The sequence below is a fragment of the Phocoena sinus genome, chromosome 3 (assembly GCF_008692025.1).
Source record: "Phocoena sinus isolate mPhoSin1 chromosome 3, mPhoSin1.pri, whole genome shotgun sequence".
NCBI classification, from domain to species: domain Eukaryota; kingdom Metazoa; phylum Chordata; class Mammalia; order Artiodactyla; family Phocoenidae; genus Phocoena; species Phocoena sinus.
This window is the reverse complement of record NC_045765.1, coordinates 78,177,174-78,201,434: the sequence shown is the minus strand read 5'-3', so window position 1 is coordinate 78,201,434 and position 24,261 is coordinate 78,177,174. Positions and strand designations below refer to the sequence as shown.

Here is a 24,261-nt window from a genome sequence, read left to right as displayed (position 1 = left end):
GGTGGTGTTGTGATGAATTGGGAGATTGGGATTGACATGTATACACTGATGTGTATAAAATGGATGACTAATAAGAACCTGCTCTATAAAAAAATAAATAAAATAAAATTCAAAAAAAAATTTACTGCTAATATGGTGCTAATTCACATAATTTTTCAATGATTTTTACCCAGTTTTGAAAAAAACTTGTAAGAAATGACAGTCTCATACTAGCCAGAATATTTTTATATTTAATTACAAAACATAAAGTGGTCAAGGGTAACGGCTCTTCAGTTTATTTCAAATAGAGAAAAGAAATAGGGATCAAAATCAGTGAAGACTATTAGGAATTTTAAAATAACCCAGTCCTATCCTCTCTTACTGTATTTTTAAAGTGCTATCAGCTTTTAAAATTTTTTATTGAAGTATAATATGCAAAGAGGAAAATGTACATATAAGTGTAAGGATCAGTGAGGCTTTGCAACCACACCCATGTAACCAGCATCCAGACTGAACAATATTACCAGTATCCCAGAAGCCACCCTTAGAACTTTTCCAGGCACTAATCCTCTCTCTCTTCAGTAACTCCTATCCTGAATAACACAGTCTTGTTTCACCTGTCTTGGAATCACTCAGCATGTACTCCTTTGTATTTGGCATCTTCCTTTCAATATTAGTGCCAGACTTATCTACATTGTTGCACATAGTTGTAGATATTCATCCTTCACTGCTATTTATATTCCACTGTTAATGAACATTTGAGTACTTTCCGTTTTGTGGCTATCACAAATAATGCAGCTAAGAACATCTTAATACGTGTTTTTTGGTGAACATATGTGACAGGAATATATTTCGGAGTATCTGGAAACTTAAATAAACCTGGTCTTATTGACGTATAGTATATTTTTCAAATGCAATCTCTTAGTTTTATAAGATACAGATAATCATAAAAGCTATCATTTTCCTTATATTGCTACTTTGGAGAACTCATTAACTACCACATAAAGAATTAGTCATTCTTTCCTCTGTGTTCCAATATCATTTAATCACAACCTCTATCAACACTGATCACATAGCATTATATTTTACATTTGTTTTCTTAGTCCCAGAAAAGCAGGAATGAGATCTAACACAACTTTGTACTCCCAGCTCAAATAATACCCTCTGGATTTTATGAATGAATAAATGAATGTCTAAATGAATAAGTGAAAAATATGCAAATCAGCTTATCACTTACCTCCGTTTCTTTCATTAACAAGTTCAGTTCAGAAATCTGGCTCTTCACCTGGCTCTCCTTGCCAATAAGGTAATCAATATCTTTTGAAAGCTTTTCCTATTGGAATATATTAGAAACAGAAATAGAAGTGTAACAAAGGCCTTCCAGAATTTCTTTTAACACAGTATCCTCTTCTCTAGCCTGTGATGAACAGACAGTAAAATCAACAATGGTGATTATCATTATTAACCCAGGGTAAACAGTCACTGGCATTGAGCACACAGGCCTAAAGATACATGAGGGATTAGAAGCAGTTAGAAAAAAGAACAAGGTAGTGATAGTCAGATTAGTAAAAACTCCTGAATACACAAATAGCATATTTTTGTTGTCTCATCATCACTCCCAGAAAGCTTCCTCCCAAGGTTTCTAAGTAGATGGAAGGGCAGCAATCCAAATAGTGTTGTCTTCCGCCAGATTTTATAATTCACTCTCACACACACACACCCCACACACAGCAGGAAAAACAACAAAGACCCTTCCAAAATAATCTTCAGAGTCCATCCCAGCCTAGATGTTCACTAAACAATTACACAATACACAATAATGAAAACACAGATTTATAAAAATAGGTAACTTCAAGAGCTTATTGAATAGTTTGTTCATAAAGTAGTCATTTTGAAACTGGTATAGTTTACCATAGAAATAATGTCATAGATTTTGGTGAGATCACTAGTGTAGCCCAGAAAACATTAATATACCTGAAATACATTTAAAAACAAACAATAATACCCTGACGCACCACGAGGTACAAAGCAGTAAGAGACAATGTATCCTGAGACTAAGTGAGAATAAGAACATCCAGAAAACACCTCCCACGCTGTAGCCCTGACAGGAGGATCTGAACATTTCTTGCTCACAACTGGACTAAGGGTTGAAAAGAGTTAGGAAGAAGAGGGGCAAAGCTCCTAGGAATTGAAGAAGTGAGTCTCCTTCTTATATCATTGTCCTCTTTTTTTACTTAGACCATGTTACAGGGTAAGAGAACGTATGCAGAAATCAAAGTGACAGTTCTCCAGCATGGCCCATCTTTAACTCTTTGGGACACCCAGCGATCAGACCCAGTGAGTTTCCTTGATGGCTCACTGGAGGGACAGAGGAAAGACCTGTTAGGCAGAGGAACAAGATTTCTGAGAACTCAAGGCAGGATGGGACCAAGAAGGAAATCATAGGATGTTAAGGATAGGAAGAGACATTAAAATCCTGCATTTTAATCCAGCATTTCACAGATAAGGAAACCAAAGCTCCCTGAGTACAAATATCACATAGTCAATAGCTGAACTAGAAAACTTCTCACCACACATTAACCATGATGTCACAGGCTGAGAGGTGCTTCCTCAGCACCAAGCTGCAAGGAAGATGATAGTTCCTCCAATACCACCACTGTCAGGCCCATGTTAGGACCAGACCTACGGCATATGAGTGCTGCCACTCTTTTTAGCTATAGTAGCAAAGAAAGGAATTTGGCCATTTAAACTGAAGTAGGGCTTAGTTCTGAAACAGCTTAAGTTAACAGTGCTAAATAGGCTAGAGAAGAATAGAGGACAGAATTCAGAAACACCATCCAAGGTCTAAGTGGTTCCAGTGAGCTGTGATGCTTAGACCAAGTCTCTGGCCAACCACAGCCTTTATCTGAGATGGCTCCAGTCTTCTCAGTCCCCCTAAACTTAGGCAGTCTGTGTTAAGACTAGATCTGTCTTAACCAAGAATCAGTGGTCCATTTATTTATAATCCTCAAAAAAGTATATGCACCAGACACTGATACTAGGCGTTTTATCCAAGAAGTTCATCTAACGTGAGAAGCAGGTTTAAATCCTTTAGTGTTATTAGGACCCTAGTTCTCTAGGAACTGATCAGAGGCTAAATTCTCAAGGACCCCAAAGTTGCTCAAAGCTTCCTCTAGAGCAGTGGTTCTCAAATGCTGGTGTGCACCAGTCTCCTGAGAGTCCATAAAGAACACAGAGGCCCAAGGTCATTAAAGTAGTACAGGCCTGGCTTCCATAGTTTTACCAAGTGTTCCAGGTGATTCTAACACCCAGCAGAGTTTGAGCTCTCTTCCTGCAACACTCAAGTGAGTAAAAATGAAAATGATATTATAAACCTACCTATGTCACCTACATCATGAAGGCCTTCAGCTTAAAATCTAAAACAAGTAAAAAGGAAGATCTAGGGAGATCTGTTTACTACTTTCAGCAAAACTGAGTAATTTTACTCTTACTAAAAAGTGAATAAATTGAAAAATCCATCATGGAGTCTCAGTTTTAAAAGTGTGAAACATAAATGGGAGAAATTAACAACAAGGCAAAGGATAACTTAAGTGTATGCTATTGTCAAATATTGATTCCAAGTGACAGAAAAAAAAATTTTGGATAACTTATATAATATCCAACCAATAAGAAACAAACGAAGAAGGTGTCAAAGTTAAAATTAGCAAACAGTGTTATTGCCACTGTGAGGCACAAGAGAGAAACAAAGACTGGATTTACTCACCCACTTGAAACAACTAAAAAATCCTAACAGAATAAATGAAACAGCTCTCAAGACACTGGACATCAAGAAACAAAAAACAGTGTCCCTGAGGGATGGGAAACAAGACGAGCCTATGATTGCTCTCAGCTTATTGTCAGGAGAAGGCTTCCCAGGCCTGGGGCAGAGAACTCAAATGGGGCCCAGCATCTCCCGTGAGATGAGGTGATGAAGCTGGGAGTCTGGGGAGGCCAGAGTTTATAAAACATAACACCTAAGAACAGGTGGCCATAAAGAGAAAGAACTCCAGAGATTTACCAAGCAGCCCCCTTGCTTATTCATATGAGCTTTGACCAATTTTTATGTGTGAGGAAATTGCCACAGGCCAGGGCAAGTATCACCCCAAAGAATTAGAAGGAACAATTTCAGAGCTCACACATGCCGGAAATAGTGTCTGTTCCCCACCAGCCAGACTAAAAAAAAAAAAAAACCCTCAAAATTCATAGGGCATTGGGAAGAGTAAACAAATGGCTTTACTTCAATAATCACATAAAATTAGTCCTAGAACAAAACGCTGCTCTGTCCTAACAAAACTTAACAGCAAGACCAAAAAGGAACAATTGTTCCCAAGTAACTTCATCACACAACAGAAGAAAACTCAAGAATATCTTCAGGAATATAAAAATATCCAGTGCCCAACAAGGTGAGCTTTACGATACCTGGCAGCCAATCAAAAGTTGCCAGGCTTGCAAAGGAGGAGGGGAATACAACTCATAATGATAAGAAAAATCAGTCAAAATTGACCTAGTAATGACACAGATAACAGAATTAGTAAATGAGGACGGACAATAAAACAACAATACTGTAACCCATGTGTTCAATGTAGAGGGAGGACTGAGCATGTCAGACATACAAAATACAAAATATGAAACTGTACGTATAGATGCAAAATAGATACAGGTCAAAAAATGCATACACATATTGTTAAAGGAATCAAAAATTTAAATGGGTAGTAGATTTATAAATGAATTGATTCCCTTTTAAAAAGGAAAAAAGAATGAAACAAAAAAATAGCACTATACCACTGCCTACTTGGCTGTAGATTATCAAATTTAAAAGTTTTAAAAGGGCCATGTGGGCTTCCCTGGTGGCGCAGTGGTTGAGAGTCTGCCTGCTGATTCAGGGGACATGGGTTCGTGCCCCGGTCCGGGAAGATCCCACATGCCGCGGAGCGGCTGGGCCCGTGAGCCATGGCCGCTGAGCCTGCGCGTCTGGAGCCTGTGCTCCGCAACGGGAGAGGCCACAACAGTGAGAGGCCCGCGTACCGAAAAAAAAAAAAAAGGCCGTGTATAAGGTTAACAGACAGTAAATAACTCAGTTTTAGCTGGAACCCACCAGAATAAACAAAAATGCTTATACTAAATCTATTGACAGCAATAAGAATCAAGTGTCTTAAAACAGCTACTACCCTTCAAAGTGTGTCACTCCCGTAACCACACTCAATGTCGTGGCATTGGGCTCATGTAGGGATGGATCATAATGAAGTGTCCTTCATCCCTCTCTTTCCTCAGAACTAGATATCAGTAGGACAAAGAGCTGCCTGGTCAGAAATACTAACAACCTAATATTAATAGATCATTAAGTAACACTTTAGATTATTAACTCATTTCAGTAAAACAGACCACACAATATGCACAGTATGATTTTTATACAGAAAAAGTTAAAGGTCTAAAGTTATAAAGGATCAAAATTTAGTTCTAAAAATAAGTTCTACCTTTAAGGTTTTGTAGGCACTGCTCATAGTGGTTACACGGTGGTTGGAATGAGTACCACCCAACTTACAGAGATGACAAACTGGCCTCCTACATAATTCACAGTACATGTTTATTCTCTCCGTTTCATGTTCTGGGCACATTAAAATCTATTGAATAAAGAATAAAAGTGGGATTAAGGGTCTTCATAGCTTACACGGCACTCAAAAGATTTCAAGTAATTGGATAAAGTCCCAAAACACAAAGATTTGCTTTATGAAATCACTAAATAAAGCCATTTAAAGTAATGGAAGTGTAAAAAGAAATAAAAGCATTTGGTACATTAGATGAGAATTCTCTACATTAGAATTACTCTTTTTCAATTTGAGGGTTCAAACGGTCAATTAATTATGTAAGTGTTATTTCCTCTAAACCTGGTGGTAAGAAGGTAAAAATTTACTTCCTGTAAGACTTAAGTGAAATGCTTAAACAAGCTAGAAAGGTCCTCTGATCATAATGACTAGGTAAATTCTTAATGATCATGATCAATATTTTTTAAGGTATCATAACAAATAACTTATGAGGACCTGTAGACTCATTATCCTCACAAGAAATCTGTTACTAAGAGAGTCTTGGAACACTTTATAAGCTTCCAGATGTTTGCTTTTACATATCGATTGCACACACACTGACCAAATTTAGAACTGTGTTCTCCTGATTTAAGTTTTTACCTTTTTGTTTCCTCTGTAAACTATCATCATAGTTACGCTGAATTTTTACATAATGTAGCTGTTTTCATTTGGAAAAGAAGGAGGATTCTTTTAAACTAGTGTGTTAATGGAAATCAAAAAGCTGCCCATTATTCCAAAAGATTAGATTTTAAGCAACTACAACTGGTCTCATAACTTAGAGAAAATTTTTTTTAATTCCATTATAAAAAGTCCTAATACCAATGTGTAGCTCCAGGAGAAAAAACTGGAAAAGATTTCAAATTTCTAAGCATGCCCAGGTTCCTACATTCTCAAAGCCATTACATTTAAAATAGAATATAAAGTCAGGCTTTCTGCAAGGAATGCAAGAACTCCAAGTTATAAGGCAAATATTCTATAGGATGAGACACCTTTTTAGAATTTGACTATAGTGAATTACACTATTCACTATTTTGTTTCATCTATAACTTCATTCATTCATAAAGTTTTTCTGTACGTTACTATAGAAATTACCCAGAATATTTAAGAAATGCAAATTCCACTTTAAATACTATATAACCATTATATCATAAGCTTCAAACTATTAGGCTGTAGTTACTCTTATTTATTCATAATACAATTTTAGGTAACTAAAAATGTCAGAATGTTTCCCAATCACATCTTTTAGACAATTATGGATTTATCATATTAAAGCACAAAAGCTTTTTAACTTTAACCATTTCAATCTTAGACAGTATATCTGACATCACCTTTCCTCTCTTACTCAGTTATCATTACAAACATTCATATATTGCATTGTATCACACTGTATTGTAATAGAGTGAACCATAATATTGCCTTCTAAGCTCTGGGGATGTTTAGCAACATACTAAATAACTCCAACTACTAGGCCTTAATTTCTTGTTCCAGCTTTTAAAGTTATTTCCCTTCTTACCGTCAGGTTCTAGACTTGTTACAATTTATCTTATCATATTAAGTTTAATACTCTAACTTAATAGAAACTTCACTTACCTTGGGTCTAAAATTCGTAGTTGGGCCCACATACTCATGCTGCGCTTTTACAGTACCCCAAGGATGATAAATTTTGAAGCATTCATTGCAGTAGCTTGCACTGCAGTCCATGCAACTTTTTGTGGATTCTTGAGGTGGTGGTTTACAAAGGTCACACATAATGGCTGTGGCTGCCCTGGCTGCCTGACGATATCTTTCAACAATAGTTTCCAAAGTGAAATTTCTAAACAGACCGTTGATTCCCCGTTCTCCAAGATCCACATCATGCTCACAGCCAGGACACGGAAAAGTAGTTGTCCTAGGGGTCAATGAATTGCGCTTCCAGCCTGTGTAATTAGTTAAGTCCTTGTTTAGTTACATCGGTAGGAAAATGGATAGAATGAAAACTAAGGAGTCATGTTTTGGAAAGATACATAACTACAAATATATTGCAAAAACATAATACTCAAAGTGGCTCCATATAAATCAATTTATGTACTGAAAATGCTTTTTTTAAAATGGTTTTTCCTTGGCATACAAAAGATAAGCCCAAGTTATTAAACAGTGATCAAATCAAAAAGGAATGAAATTATTCTGTAATAAATCCCATATAAAAACCATATTAAATCAAACAGATATGTGGACAAAACATATAATACAATACTACACAGGGTCAAGATCTTTTGAAATTATACAATTAACATTTATAGTTAATTTCATATATCATTCCCAAAGGAATTTGGCTTGCATTTAAATGAATACAGCCTTGGCTCATTGATAGGAACTGAGTTTATACATAAAAGAGCAAGAGTCCTTAACCCAGCCAGGGTTCATGGATTGACTCCAGGAAGATTCAAATAGTTTGGTAAACTATTTGAAATTATATGCAAAATTTCGCATGTATGTATCCATACATATTTTCTGGTTAAACAACCCATAGCTTTAATCAGATTCTCAAAAGAATATGTGACCACAAAACTGTTAAGAACCACCGCAAGAGAGGGTATCCCACTGTAGTATTGTTTTATCTAGAAAATTCAGTAGGCAAAATCATTAGTTAATTGAGTGCTATCTATAAAAGAGTAAAAAGCTCATTCATAGATCTAGAATCTAGTGACTTTAAGAGGAACCAACCATTTAATATCTTCTTATGATCTGAAAAAAAGAATCATTAAGATTATTTAATTCAGTAAGCCAGAAGATACACCAAAAAAATTACAGATAACTTTACAATATATAAATAATACAATGAATAACCTTAAACATCACACTCTTCTTCAGTATTATCCTGATTTTAACAAATCAAGAAACCAAGGCACGACAGCCCTTACCCAGAGGTTCACAAGAATCTGGGGTAGTCTGTTTAACACAGGTGTATGCCTATCATGTTCCCTCCTCTTCTGTATAAATTTGAGTATGTAGCCTTGGTTGCCCGCAAACTAACTTCCTAAATATAAACACAAAGTTTTTAACCTACAGCCTTCTTTCATACTACTATGTATCCAGTACCAAAAGTGAATGGTTAAACTTAGTATACGACATTTAGAAAAGGTCTTTAAACAGCTATATTAATATTGCCTTGGCAACACTACTATCATCACTGAAGACTGTCTTAAAAGATATCTGGCATATCACTACAGGTAAAATTTAGTGATCAGCCCACGATATTATTCATTTGAAGTGACTTTACACCATGCAAAATGGCATTAGGCCCCCAAAGCTACTTATGCAACAAACATGCAGCTGCACTATTTTAAATTTTCAAAATATTTAAAGATATTTTTAACCTTCACATTTTAAAACATATCCAAAAAAGCATACAAAAAAATCTGCCCCATAAAAATTTGAAAATCCTACATAAAATATACTCTTGTAATAATTCTAAAAACATGCAATACAGTACAAGATATTTCACACCACAGCAGGCACATAATAAAATAAGCAGCAGAGCTACTTTTAAAACACATGCCAATGAAAATTTTGTTTAGTGAAAAGACAAGCCAAATAATTCTGGAAGTGATATATATAGTACAGTGGTCAAGTTTAAACAAATGGAAATTCATATTTAATTGCATGCTTCCACACATGAACTAGGTGATATAAATTAAAATGGATAACTAATCTCAACAGTCAATGTTTTTAAAAATATGAATTATTGGTTTTATGAATAGAAGATTGTGATCAATTAAGTAATGGGGAAAAACAAAAGTAAATTATGCCAGTAAAATCACGCTTTAACACATACACTGGTGACACCCAGACTTTGGCCTCATGTTCAGAAATTTTAGAAAAAAAGTTTTATCCCTTTTCTGTAAACCTCTTTTGTTTTTATAATAATAAAAAAAAAAAACAAGGTGTAAAGCATCACACTGAACTTCTTATATCAGACAAAATATTAAATCAATATATCTGCTAAAGAACTTTTATTTCATCTGTCTTAACTTCTACCATTGTTTTCATAAAAACAATCAATAGAATATATATTCAGGGTAATAAAGAAAACAGGACAGATCTAAGGATATTCTGGGAAGTGAGCCTGATGGAAAACAATCAAGATGGTAGAACTAAGAATAAAACATAACGGAATCAATATTTCTCTATAACTCTGCTAATATAGTAAACATTAGCCAAATGTGGCCATTTAAATTTAATTTAATTTAAAATTCATTTCCTTAGTTGTAGTACCCACATTTAAAATTCTCAAGAGCCACATATGGCTAGTGGCTACCATCTTGTATGGTGCAGGGTCAAACATTTCTCTAATTATAGAAAGGTCTATGGGACAGTACTACCCAGTAGCATGATATAATGGGGAAAAAAAGTAATGATGTCTTAGAAAGGTAAAGAAGCAATATAGGCCAAGCAATGCAATTTTCTATGTCAAACTCCATTTGCGGGGTCAATAATATTTGCTAATTATCTGAACACTGCCACCTCACAGAATCAATTCTTTCCCCCATACCTTTAACTTCAACGACAGATTAAACTAGTTAAGCATAAACCACGACACAATTATAAAATGAAGACGCAGTAAAAATTTCAAACTCGTTTATAGCAAATCCCCCCCAAAAAGTCAGCTTTCCATCATATGTTTTACCGTTTAAATGATCAAAGAGAATAATAAAGTATTTCAAAACAAAGAGAGTCAATTCATAACAGGTTCCAAACCTGTGCCAGCTGCATCTTCTCCCATATCCTGGCTGCAAACATCTCCCCCACTGTTAACACCTGGACACGTTAAGTAGACTATTTCTCCTCATGCTGGACACTCACGTTGGGCTTCCTGGTGTTGTGCATTGGGCTGATGCCTTATGCTTCCACCTTAATGCTTCCACATTCTGACCATCTGATGCCTATGAGTTACATCTACCCTTTGAGTATTAGCATTTTCAAACTGCAAAAACTTTTTCTCGACTACCCTCTGAAGCAAAAGTAGGTAACAAGGTAATTTTTTAAGCAAACTGTTCCTATCTTTCCTCCTAATTATTAACTTTCAACACTTAAAATTCTCAGGGACTCACTAAAGCCTGTAAGAGAATGGATTACACGTGGCTTCTAGAAGTGGCTGTAAGATTTTAAAATCGAGGCATGTAGAAGCAGGTGAGGAAACCAGAAAAGGGATACATTTCAGGTGTTTATTTTCTCCACTAAAATTTAAGGTATCACCAGCATTCCTGAAAAAAAGTAGCCAATTTTACTTTAAAGGTCAACTGGAGTAAAAAAAAAAAATTATTTTAATAAAATGGGTTGGCCCACCTTTCACACAAAAGCAATGTACGTTATTTACCCACAAGTGAGACCTGAGTGTTAAAACTCTGAACCCAAATACCTTAAAATAAAAACAAAAAATACACCATATGTACAAACAAGCAAAGATTATGGTATTAACTACAAAAATTATCAATACCTTTAAGCAAATTTTTAAATACAGAAGAAAGTACTGGCTTATTTAACCTCCCGAAGGGTAATATGGCTGTCAACGTAAGTTTTGTTCCACTAAGTAAATGTAAAGCATTTTTAAGGTAACATTAAAAAATAACAAGGGGATGTCATTTTCTTTAAAAATATCCCATAATGGATATGTGTGTGTCTGTCTGTCTGTGTGTGTGTGTATACATGGCAAAATGCAAGCACTAATAATCAGAGCTCCATTTAAAAACATCAGAAATTGCTTGGAATTTTAGTCCTGTTGACCTTTAAGTCATGTCAGCCAAATTTGTTCACTTTCTACATGATTTTGAAGACTTGACCACTGATATTTATTAAAAAACAAACTTTATCTATATAAAGTTATTTAATTTAAATCTAACACTATACTGCCTGCGGCCACACAAGCAATAAAGCATTTTCTACCTCTCCACCCCAAAGATCTCCGTTGTGATGCTGTGAACAATGAACAGAAAGCTGGATTTAGAATTTAATTTCAAAGAGAAGATTCACAACATGTTAACAAAAGATAAAGCAGTAACTGTGTCCTACACATAATACAATTACTGAATTAACAGTAAAAAAAAAAATGTTTTTCCTGGTACGCATGGTATTTATATAAAGCCACCAATGTAAAACAGTCATCAAGCTTATCCTATCACAGTTCAGAATTAATCTCTGTTGGTGCATCACTTAAGAGACCTATACTTTATCCTATAGATTTGTATTTTTAAACAATCACACTTCAGAAAACTGTTGAATATATAAAGTAAAAATCAAGCATCTCTTTTCTGGTTTTTTTAAGTGATCTAAATCAACACAGTAAATAAACATTACTACCAATGATTGTATCTTAATGACAACAGGTAATACAGAATGGGAGAAAAGCTTGCATATATATGACCAAAAATGAACACTTATATAGCTCTTTTATTTTTACACAATTTAACATGCTAGTGTTATACACATAAATCTTACTCTCCTTTCAAGGCATCCTTTTATTTTAAAATCTGTCAAATGACCCATGCAATGCTATTTGAAAGGAATATGTGTGAAAGTGTAAGCCACATACGTCATTTTGCATTTTCCAGTAGCCACAAAAAAGTAAAAATAAGTGAAATTAATTTTAGTAATACATATTTAACCCAATATATCCAAAAACTCTCATTTCAAAATGTAATATAAAATTATTAGAGGTATGTTATATTCATTTTTTCACTCTAAGAGGTACAAGTGCATATCTCAATTCAGACTAATGTGTTTCAAGCACTCAACAGCCATATGTGGCTAGTGTACTGGACAGATCTGGAATTTTTGCTGTGAATATACCCAGAGTACTACTACTCTTCCACAAGGCAGCCATCATATTATGCAGTCATCCCTTCACCAAATATTCTTATTTCCTATAATTGATCTCCACAGAGAAGCTTTCCAACTTGCCCCCCATGAGGACATAATACAGCTTAACAGGGTTCTTCCTAAAGAAGAGGGAGGAACATCTCGGTAAATCTATTTTTGATCTCTTGTTCTGGAAAAATGCCATCATCGATAAATATAAGCCATCATGGCATGCTCTGTACAAATCTTATAGCAAACATTTGTCATTCAACATCCACTCAACACATATTTATTAAACATCTACCAACTACTGTGCTAGGTAAGTTCCTGAAAACAGAAACAGTTAACTATTTTTCATCTATATTTCATTCATACTTTATATCTATCACATAAAAACCAAATCTTAAGACTCAAAGCCCATATAAAACACAGAATTTCATGAAATACACATGTGAGCTCAATCTAATGATCAGTAGAAATACTAGTATTTAACTACAATTTTATTTAATGGTCTGTGCTGAATATTAATATACAAAAAGTGAATCTTCTTGGTCAATCAAGCCAGGGTCCCTAATTATCCAATGAGGATCTAGCAACAGAATATGAATTTTTATCTGGTAGAATGATTTCAAGCTATCACTGTCTTTCCTCCCCTCCTCAGTATGCCAGTTTCCTAACAGGGACGAAAACATAAAAGTGATGACTTCACAAAGAGCATAACCCTCTCCAACCTCATACATCCTGCACTCCCATCGTTACCTAATGCTCCCTTTTTTGTATATACATATAATTTTTATGTGTGTAAAATATCCTCCAAGGAATTGGTGATTACCATTTTTTAAAAATTCATGTTTTTAAAATACCATAATACCACTCTTAGAACAAATCTCCTCTTATACACTCTCTGATGGAGCATATAGACACAAATATTGCCCAAGGAGACTCCATATCACAGCATGGACCAAAAAAGATGGCATTCTCTAAAATGCAAATGAGGATAAAAAGATTCTTTTCTGATTTTAAAAAAAGGGTTTTTTTTTACAATATTAAAAAGTTACTCCTATACTAAAGAGGGAGAAATGGACAGAGTGGACAAAAGGATTAAACTGAAAACCTCAAAGCCCAAACTGGGCAGAGCTGAAGCCCTGAAGTCTGGTGCTCATGGCCGCTCGAGGACTCTCCTCCACAGGAAGGAAGTGCTGAACATGATGCTGTGGTATTTCTACCCAAACCTCTGCCTCCCCTTGACCCTTACTGCCAATCTTGGCCCTTAACTTCCCAGTGGCCCTGTTCCCAATGATTTTAAATTAATTTTGATCTACATTAATCCTGCAATAGATGTTCAGAAGAAAGAAACACCATCCCAATAGGAAAAAATTTAAACACCGGCTATATAATAATGGTATAGGACTTCCCTGGCGCCGCAGTAGTTAAGAATCCGCCTGCCAATGCAGGGGACACAGGTTCAAGCCCTGGTCTGGGAAGATCTCACATGCCACAGAAGCAACTAAGCCCATGCACCACAACTACTGAGCTTGCGCACCATAACTACTGAAGTCCGTGCGCCTAGAGCCCAAGCTCCACAATGAGAAGCCACCGCAATGAGAAGCTCATGCACTGCAATGAAGAGTAGCCCCCGCTCACCACAACTAGAGAAAGCCCACACGCAGCAATGAAGACCCGACGCAGCCAAAAATAAATAAATTTATTTTTAAAAATAAATAAATAATGGTATAGTACATGTGCTATACATCTAATTAGATCTACTTCTACACGCTACTACAGAATTCCACTACTGTTTAGCTGATGTTCAAAATCCTTATTTTAAAATTTGGATTAAAAAATGGCTGAAGAATAAAATGGAATAAAATGATGCCAAATAACATTCCTCTAAAAAGTCTTCTAGAACTGGGCATTATGTAGTCTCATCCCTTAATTCTGCATATTTATTTACCTATTACCACACATAGATGGTTCCCTAGTAAGTACTTCAGTGGTCCATTATTTCATTCCTCATATAAAGGACTTCACAGGGTCAGAACACCCCCTAAAATACAGATAGAGTTAATAATGGGTTCAATACAAAATTCGTGTTCAATATCCAATATCCATTTTAAATCATACCAAAAGACAATAAAAGTTCATTTTGATGTTTTAAAAGAGAGAGGGATTCTTTTCTAACTATAGTTTTAATTTATTCACCTGGAATGATTAACCCCCAAAACAACGAAAATAATTTCCCTTCCACAATTATCACTGAACATATAACCAAACTCCACCACCCCAGGTTCTACCACATACCTGGTCTGCTAATTCTGTCAATTTTATCCATGCTAGGGGAGGGAAGCCGAAGTCGAGGACTGCTCTGATTGGAGTTGTCTGATCCCACGTCATTGAATGAATCATCAAGCATCAGTAAGAGTTCTTTTACACATTTATGACAGATACTATGTTGACAAGGGAGAATCAACGGGTGGGTAAACAGCTCCTTGCATGCCGGGCAAATGAGCTCTCTTTCAATATTCTTAATGGTAACCTTAAGTTGAGAAAAAGAAATCAGAATCAAAGGCTTTTAGTGTGTAAATACATTAACATGCTTATACCTCTTGTATAAGTACATGTGTTAACCTTTCAAAAAAGAATTAAACAGATTTTTTTAGAGTGTGAAGTTTCGTTTTGGCTATGAAAGTCTATACCATTAATTATGTCCCCCTCATCATCCATTGCCTAGAGGTGAAGGGGCATGAAATGGTTAAAGAAAAAAAAGAGAGAAAACCTGAAGTATGAGAAAAATTAGCATAAAGTATTAGGGGGCCATACTATTTCATCAACAATTATTGTTATTAAATCATTATTAATTAACTGATTTAGGACTTCAATGAAATCCTGAAAGTAGATTACTTCAATAAAAATTAAGTATATAGCACTAAGAATAGGATTATTCCTATTTAGCACATTAGCTCTGTAACTGGCAAGTAACAAGAGCTGGTAAAAACTGGGTTAGCCATTATGTTCATGGAACTCTACTTGAAATCTATTTACAAGCTGAATTATCTGCAACTTTCTACATTAAATGTGACCATTTTCCACATGCTGCAACTGTAATGTAGGTAAGAGTTTCTCAGGCTGCATATCAAAGCAGTTATCTTAAAAGCACTTTATGAATACTAAAAGGGTATAGGGGATTAGAAGGAACCATTATACATGCTCTCTCGATACTACAGGCTTGCAATATTTTCAGTGAGAAACATTTAGACTCATCACAACTAAAAACGTCTAATGACCTCATACCAGTTTTCCCGTTCTTTGCCTGTGTAGTTTTTCCCCACGGATCCCAAACTTCAGGTGCTATGAATCTATATTTAGCATACCTGCAATTTTAATGATGGTAGAATTTTAAAGTACTCATAACCCTGTACAGTCATTTCAACTACTGGAAACACAGAGAAAATTAAAACTGAATTAATTCACTTGTTTTAGTTAAATAAAAATGCATGTGAGTATTCCCCTTAAAATGACACCAAGTGCTTTAATAATCCCTGACAATAGCACTTCAGCCAACTGGCTTTATCACTGTCAATGGGTCTTGTGATGCAGCGTTTCTTGATGCATCACACAATGTTTAAAAAAAGCCCACATCACATCATAGTTTTAGTAAATTTGGAGGATATCCACACCTCACAATTCACATCAAACAATACAGAATATTCACATTCTCTCTCATTTCGTAAAGAATTTGACATCTGATTCAAAAGGAAATTATTGTCCTGAATGTTCAGAACAGGCTCTCACGCCCCATTTTATGAGAGGTGTACTTCCCACTGAAAGATCTAAAATCATTTCCACTTTTCTTGTACACAAAGCAGTGCATAAGCTTGCTAATCACGAAGGATATAAAGCAATTCTTACGCAAAAGAAAAATTTAGTGCTCATTTTACACTCACTGAGAGGAAACAACCTGATGAAGAGAAAGGTGATGTGCTGGCTCCCCCAATTAAGCTATTTCAAAATAAATGAGGTTCGACGGGAAACTAGCAAGTTGGAAAGAATTGCATATCCGACCCCTTGAAACAAAAACACTTGTACCCCGACAGCTGCTGCAGTAAGCCCGCCTCCTGCGATCAGGCAAAGGCGGGGAGGAGCCACTGCTCGCGGCGACTGCGGGCCAGGCCCGCGAGGGTCCGAGGGGGACTCGAGAGCCGGCGCCACCGCGCTCCCAGACAAAGGAAGGCGGGACACGCGCGGGACACGCGCCCCGGGCCGCGACGGGCACCCGACTCCCTAAAGCGAATTAATTCTACAATCTGAATACCATTAAATAGCCCCGCCCAAACTCCCCGAGGTTCTCAGGTGAGCCATCACCGCACAGGAGTGGCACACTCTTCCGGGCCCCGGTGACCCCGAGTCCGACCGTCCCACTGAGGGGCAGAAAGGGGGCGCCCCGGGTTGCGAAACCCTGCCCGGGGCGGGAAAGGCGAAGAGGAAGCGGGGCCACCACACGCCCGCCCTCACTCCTCCGGGGTGACAGGGTCCCTCACGGCTCAGGGCAGAGGGGAAAAAGAGACCCAGGGGACCCGGCGCGCCGCCACCGAGGCGTTAGGCGGCCGTCCCTCTCCCCCACTCACCAGCGAGTCTGAACCATCCCCCTCCATGGTAGCCTTTTGCCAGGTGTCATCAAAGGCAGGATCCAAACAGGCAGACGGGCGGCCCCTGGCTGGGTCTGGTGAGCGGGTCCCTGTGGCGGCCTTGGAGCCTCGGTTCGGAGCCGGAGGGCGAGCTGGTCAGCCGGACCCGACCAGCGGACCGACGCGGCGAGGAAGAGGCCAGGGCGGGCGAAAGCAAAGACGCGGAGAGACAAGCTTTGCTCCCTACGGTGGCTCCGTGAATCCCGCCCCGCAGCCGGCTGCAGCGGCGGCTCCTGCGGCCTGCGGCTGGGCGGGCAGCCACGCGGAGACCAGGGCCAGGGGTCCGTGGAGGGCGGGGCCAGGGCGGGGCGGCGCCGTCGCCCGGGCAACAGCGCCCACCGCACAAAGGAGGAGGGGCCGCGGGCGGGCGGGTGGAAGGCCCAGCGGCGGAGCAGTGGGCGGGGGTGTGGCAGTCGGCGGGGTTCCAGCTCGCTCAGCCACCGCAGCTGCCCCTTCCCCGCCCCTCCTCACTGCCGCCCGGGCCGCCACCTTCGCCCCCTGCCGGGTAGAAAGCCTCGGAGGGTCGGAAGTGAGGGCGGGGAAGGGGCGGTGGAGGCCGAGGGCCGACCCGGGGCGGGGCCGCGGTGGAGCGGTCCGGCGGTGCTGCCCCGGACTACTTCCCTGGCCACTGCTCCGCGCCGACCCTCTGCTCTTCATTTTTCTTTCCGTGCGCTTTGCTAAAGCGCGGACTAAGCATTCAGAGACAAGCTCCATTTTCTGACTCTAGCCAGGGCGGCAGGGAGAGGGCTGGCCCCGGCCGCCTTCCCGTGCCGTCGCACCCGGCACACAGAGTCGCGCGCGGGGGAGGCGACCAGGGCGAGACCCAGCTCACCCCGCCCCAACCGGGGCCGGGGGTTTCCCCTAGAGGGTCCCTGTCCCCGCCCCGTTCTCCTCCTTCTCTTCCGGCCCGATTCGTAGCGTGCACTTCACATTCCCTAACTGGTCACCAACCACTCGTTTTTTGCTTCTGCTTTTACACACCAGGGCGCCGCGCTGCCACGCACGGCACGTTCTTGCCAAGTGGCGCGGGGACAAGCCGCAGCGTAGGGGTCCCTCTCCTGGGTACTGGCCGGGAATTAGAGGCGGCAGCTCCCTGCCCCGCCTAGTGTGTGCGTCCCGCCGCCGCCGCCGCCGCCGCCGCCGCGCGGTTCCCACCCCTGGGCACGGAGGGTGTGGGGAAATCGGGACAGCTGGTTGGTCTTTAACGGCTCCGGCACCCACGCACCCAGGCGGTGGGCTACCGCCCTGTGTTCAGGCACCGTGTTTCCAGGTCGGAGACTAGCCGCATAAAGTTCACCTGCTGCGGTTCAAGCGCGTTTCTTCCAGTTTTCAAGGCAAACCGAAAACACATTAACGTGGGGTTGTTGGAAAAACCGTATTGTTAGATCACGCCACCGCCCTCCCAGCTGGCTAAATAATTCCATCTCATGTATAGACTGAGAAAACAGGAGCTCTAAGCAGCTGGACGAAGGGACCACAGAGCTGTAGCGCGGCATCCCGTTTAGGTTTTGACACGCTTCCCACTTTTATTTCCCATTTGGGACAAGTCTCTGTCTGTGGCAAGTTCCGCTGTCTTCCCACAGCACTGTCAGCAGTAATAGCCTCTTCTCCAGCCGACAATTAAATAACGCTGTGGCAATGCAGAATTAAGAACAGCAAGGGACCGTAGCAATTGTCTTTAATGGAATACCCTCAATTTACAGATGAGGTGCAGAGAGGATGAACACCTTGCCAAGTAATGACTGGACTATTCTGATCCAGATTAATGCCCGCTGCGTGGCCGAACATGCTGGAGTTGAGGCTGCTTCCTCCCCACAGGTTCTGAAGCGTCCTAATCAGAAGGGAACTGAGGAAGATAACAAAATGCGTGTGTAATTTAGTTACCTATATGATGTCCTACACCATGTTCCCATATAGATTTTAAAAGTCTCGACCATTAAAAAGCATTATAAGTCGGTTTCTGTCTTTAATTCTGGTCTTTGGGTTCAACAATACCCCTTTGGCTGTAATCTCACATCAGCACACTTGAATAGTGCTTTGGTCCAAAACTAACGAAAGTACAGAGTAAAAGAGATTAGAAGGTTTCATTAACATGAACTAAAGAAAAAACTGTACAGACAATACTTGGCTGAAAATAAATTTGAAAGCCCTTCCATTATGCAAATCAAATGACAATGAGTTATTTTCCACCTGATTCTCAAAGTTCAGAAAATATGTTAATACACTTGGTAAGAATGTGGGAAACTAGACACTTTCAAACTTTTTTGTAACAGTGTAGATTGGTCCAGCTTATTTGAAGGGAAATTTTGTAAAACCTATCAAAAAATTTCAGTGTTTCTCCTTTTAAGCAATTCCACTTCTAATAACTTTCCCACTGAAAGACTTGCATTGTGCACAAAAACATGTACAAAGATCTCAGGGGGACTTCATAGAAATTAAATATCAACTATCCATAATGTACATCCATGCCATGAAAAGGATTTCTAAAATAGTGTAAAACAAATATAAAAACATATGGATTCTGTATGTTGCCACTTTGAAAAAAAAAAAAAAAAGGTGAGACAGGCAGGCATATTGCTTACATAGGCAAATAAGTAAATAAAAGTAAGTCCGAAATGGAGCACAAAAATTGGTAACAGTGTTGTGGAGAAGTAAGGGGATGGAGTCAGGTGCGGAAGACACTTTCCACCCACAATGTATTGTATTATTTGCACTTTATAATATGTGTATGTTTTACTTCTAGAAACTTTTTAATGTAACTTAATCCATAAACTTTTAAATCCATATTTATTTAAACTATTTAACCCATATACTTTTAAAAGCAAAACGGGGGAGGGGGAATATTGGTAAGAAGATAGCAAATATGAAAACCAGCAGTCTAAATGACCACTCTCCCATTTGCCTAGTCATTTCTCCCCCCCTTAGCTGCCATGCTTTGGGGCATCTCATCACTTTCTCTCAACATCCATCCATCTCAGCCTCCCAGTTATCAAAGATACCAAGAGCCTTCCCAGTTCCTCAACTTAAAATCCTGTGTGGTTTGGGTTTTTCGGTTTTTTTTTATAATTCTTCTCTTTCCTTTCCCCATACCTCTCTCTGACAGCCTTCAAATCCTCTTACAACAACTCAAAATGAATCTAGTATAGTATGGAGGGCCTAGAATTACCATGCTTCTTCTCTGTAGACATTTGAAGGCGTTTATGTAGGACTGACATGAAAGATGTGTTTTGTTTTGTTTTTTAAATCATTATTCTCCCAGTTTGTACTGCATACACCATCCCTTGGTGCCTGTCCCTCCCCAGTTTGGAGTATTCTAGCACTTTCTTTTCCAGTAGTTTCTTTTAAAACATGGGTCAAAATTCAACACAAGGAAGCCTATTCCACATCTATCACCCCCTCCAGTCTACAGACCTTCAATACTCCTGCCTATATTATGATATCTTGTGCTTGGTGGTGTTGTGTAATTGCTCTTCTATCACAAGGGTGTGAGCTGTCTCAAATCTATCTGCTTCATGAAGTCCAAAAGGTCAATTTCTCCTCCTTCACCTGCCATCAACCACCACTCCCGAAACACACACACACATACACTATTCAGGTCTGGTAAAACAGACGTTCAATAAATGTTCATTACCTCACACTTAAAATATAAACCTGATACCCTTTAGTTTCTACACTATTCACTAAACTGACTTGCTCTCTTTCCACACTCCTAATACCCAACAAGAGCTTAAATTCCTGGCCAAGTCAGGTCCTAATGACCCTGGTGCATATCTGAGTCAGTGCTGTGAGGTTTGGTCAGAGGTCAAAGAGCCAGGGTACCGTTCTGTTAGTATATCCTGAACAAGAACAAGCAACAAGGTCCCATGGCCAGCATACATCTAAACCTTGCCCCCTGGTGGAAACAACCTGGGTTTTCAATTAAGAGAGCCCCTGGACTTAAGGGAAGTAAAGAAGGTGGCAATGAAGTCAATTAATGAAGTCAATCACAGGGTTTCACAGTGGACTGCCACATGCACTGTCTAAGCTGCTGGGTATCAGGAGGTTACAGGTGAAGGCACAACAAATGACATTTACCAATTATTGACCCAAGCATCTGACAAGCCAAGCTTACCTGTCATAAAGTGTTTCTGTGGGAACAACCTCAGGGGAGAGGAGTCCAGCAAGCCAGGAAGTTCGGATTTCCCTTGCCGAGCCAACTCGAGCTCATCTTTCAAGGTGCAAATCTAGAGCCTCCATCCTCATTAGTCTAGTTCTCATTGGTCAGCTCCCTTTACTCTGAGTTCCTCTAGCACTTAGAGTCTTACCGCTCAGTTTAACACGATTAGGATGCTCTCATTTCGTACACTCATGTTTGATGTTTTGTAAGCCTTATCTTCCCATCCATTTCAAGCTTTTGTTTGTTTAAGAGAAAATCCAGGAGGCATTTATCTGCTAACCGGTAGCACCAGACCAGCGATTTGAGAGTTGATGAGAGGTACACTGCTGCTCTGGCAGACACTTCCCCATTAAAGGCAGGAGTGTATTGGCTGCATAACTGGTGGGCAAAGCCAACTTGGGGTGTGAACAATATCGATAATATTCAGAGGTTGTTAGCAGGTCCCCTTTGACCACATCTTATTATTCCTACACTTAGGGTTGCTAGGTTTAGCAAATAAAAACACAGGACACCCTGTTAAATTTGAATTTCAGATACATAATGAACTTTCTTAGTATATGTCCCAAATATTGAATGGGATATACTTACATTAAAAAAATCTGTTGTTTAACTGAAATTCAAATTTAACTCTACATCCTGTATTTTATCTGGCATCTCTACCTCCCATTGTTAATGATCATAGTTTGCATATAAGGGGTCTCAAGACCCAACCCTGTTGTCAAAGTAGCTAGATGTAATAGCTTTACTTACCGAAGGCCTACTATGTGCCAATAACAGTATTAGGAACTTTGCACAGAATATTCATTTAATCCTTGCAATAACCCTGCGAAATAGGTATAATTCCCTTCAGAGGGGACATGTAACAGTCACAAGTCCTCTCCACCTCTATTCGGAGATTAAGTAATACCCTCAAGGTCACATGGCTAGATACCAAGAGCCAAGATTCAAACCTGGGTGTCACTCTAGCATCCCTACTCAGGCCCACAGGAGTGTCTAACAGGCAATTTCAATTTAATAGAAAATATGATTTAAACATTCTTTGACAAAGCAGTTTCAGAGACAGTTTTTTCCCCCAAAATTACCTTTCGAGTAATGTAGTAAAAACATCAGAGGGAAATTCTGATATTTATAAAATTAGCTATGTTCAAGTTATCCTGCTATCATCTAAATCTCTTCACCTTTCCTCCTCCCCACAACACACACACTTTACCCAATCCCAAGATATAAAAAAATATTTTATAGGATACTTTGCAGTGTGTACAACCTTAGTATTATCACCCAGTTTGGATTCAGTTGTGTGAGCAATTATCTATTGAGCCTTCTAAAACAGATCATTTGGTGGTATGTTTGTTTTGGTCTCAGGAGATGTTTAAGACTTTACATTAGTCGAGATGTGAGGATTTTCTAAACGTAATTATTTCAGAGTATAAGCATCTTCTTGAAAACAAATTTTGTGTTTATAAAAGTTCTTGAATCTTTTGTGCCTCAAAGATATTCAAAGTTAAAAGTAATAATTCACCCAGTAATGGAATCATCACCTGTTTCTCGATTAAAATTAAATGTAAGCTTTCCAAAGCCTTTTTATTTTGCTCAAACTATTGTACTCCTTGGATGTACCTGAACAGTAATTATTGAACTGTGGGAAACAAGAAGTGCTTTCTGGCTGTGAATACATAAATATAAGTATGTTTAAATGCTAAATAAAGAAGCATACTGGGGCTTCCCCGGTGGCGCAGTGGTTGAGAGTCCGCCTGCCGATGCAGGGGACACGGGTTCGTGCCCCGGTCCGGGAAGATCCCACATGCCGCGGAGCGGCTGGGCCCATGAGCCACGGCTGCTGAGCCTGCGCATCTGGAGCCTGTGCTCCGCAACGGGAGAGGCCACAACAGTGAGAGGCCCGCGTACCGCCAAAAAAAAGAAGCATACTGAATTTAAATTCTTCTATGTTCCTTGTCATCAAATCTTCATTATATGATTCTAGAAAAGTGTGTGATAGTGTGAAGAAAAGAAATGTATGAAGATGATAAATAATTAATAAGTTAAATCTTTCTAGAGACCAAAACAGTTTGAAAATACTGCTTTGTGTAATCCTAGATATTGACCACAGAGTTGGAAAGCTCTCTTTTAGCCCAAAGAGATGAGTTACAAAAGAAAAACCAAAACAAAACAAAAAAACAAAACCTCAGAAAGCAGCTTCCAGAAATGGTACAAATTTCTGTATTTCTGTGATAGTGACATATAAGCAAGTCCATTTACATTGATTTTTAAACCTCTTGAGAATTATCATAGGTATTAACCATACCCATAGGGTATTGTTTGATGAACAGAAAGACTACAATGGTAGAGATCACTGTGTACTTTAAATATTAAAGTACTCATCACAATAGAGTAAAACTAGATGATCAACTTTGTCATGTGGGTTTTATGTTACTCTAAGATGAAAGGCTCACCTCCCACATTCAAGAACACAACAGTAAGCTAATTTAATTTGAAATAGACACACAGCAAACTGCTGCCCCTGGGAGATGCAGTGGATTGGAGGTGGGAGTGAAGTTCCACCTTTTACTCGTAAAATTTTCTGTAAAGTTTGAATATTTTGCAATGAGCATGTATTAAACGTTGTAAAGTTTTAAAGCCATCAGAGACAAGTGAAAGAAATTGGGATGATGGTCAACCCACTGGTCTCAACTTTGAAGGAAGGAAAGGAAAGGGCAGGGGGTTAGGAAGACAAGAGCCTCTGCTATTTTTTTTTTTATTTTAACTCCATGAACTTGGCGTAATTAGATCAGTTTCACCTTACCAACTTGAGCTACAAAGTGGAACCTAACTTCTCAGAGGAAAATAAAGCAAGTCAAAGGTCTGCTAGTCCTTGGCTAATACTCAGCGAGGTATTCGGTGTTCAAATCCTGTATAATCACATATATAAGCAGGGTTTTAAATAGAGTTGGGGGCGGAGCTGTGAGGAAAGTGGGCAGAGAATAAGCTT

General features: G+C 39.1%; 1 protein-coding gene across 2 annotated transcripts in view; it reads right to left on the bottom strand.

Moving 5' to 3' along the window:
• TRIM36 (tripartite motif containing 36) overlaps positions 1-24,261 on the bottom strand; it is a 51,184-nt gene that overhangs the window by 24,556 nt on the left and 2,367 nt on the right. The window contains exons 1-5 of one of the 2 annotated variants that reach the window (XM_032627508.1): positions 17,060-17,138; positions 14,736-14,970; positions 7,191-7,516; positions 5,493-5,639; positions 1,217-1,312 (exon numbers count right to left, since the gene is read on the bottom strand). In XM_032627508.1, coding sequence (XP_032483399.1) covers positions 1,217-1,312; positions 5,493-5,639; positions 7,191-7,516; positions 14,736-14,970; positions 17,060-17,086 — 831 coding nt within the window. In that variant the 5' untranslated portion in view covers positions 17,087-17,138. Of the gene's footprint in view, positions 1-1,216; positions 1,313-5,492; positions 5,640-7,190; positions 7,517-14,735; positions 14,971-17,059; positions 17,139-24,261 lie in introns of those variants that run through there. The other variant, XM_032627507.1, reaches the window with a different exon arrangement.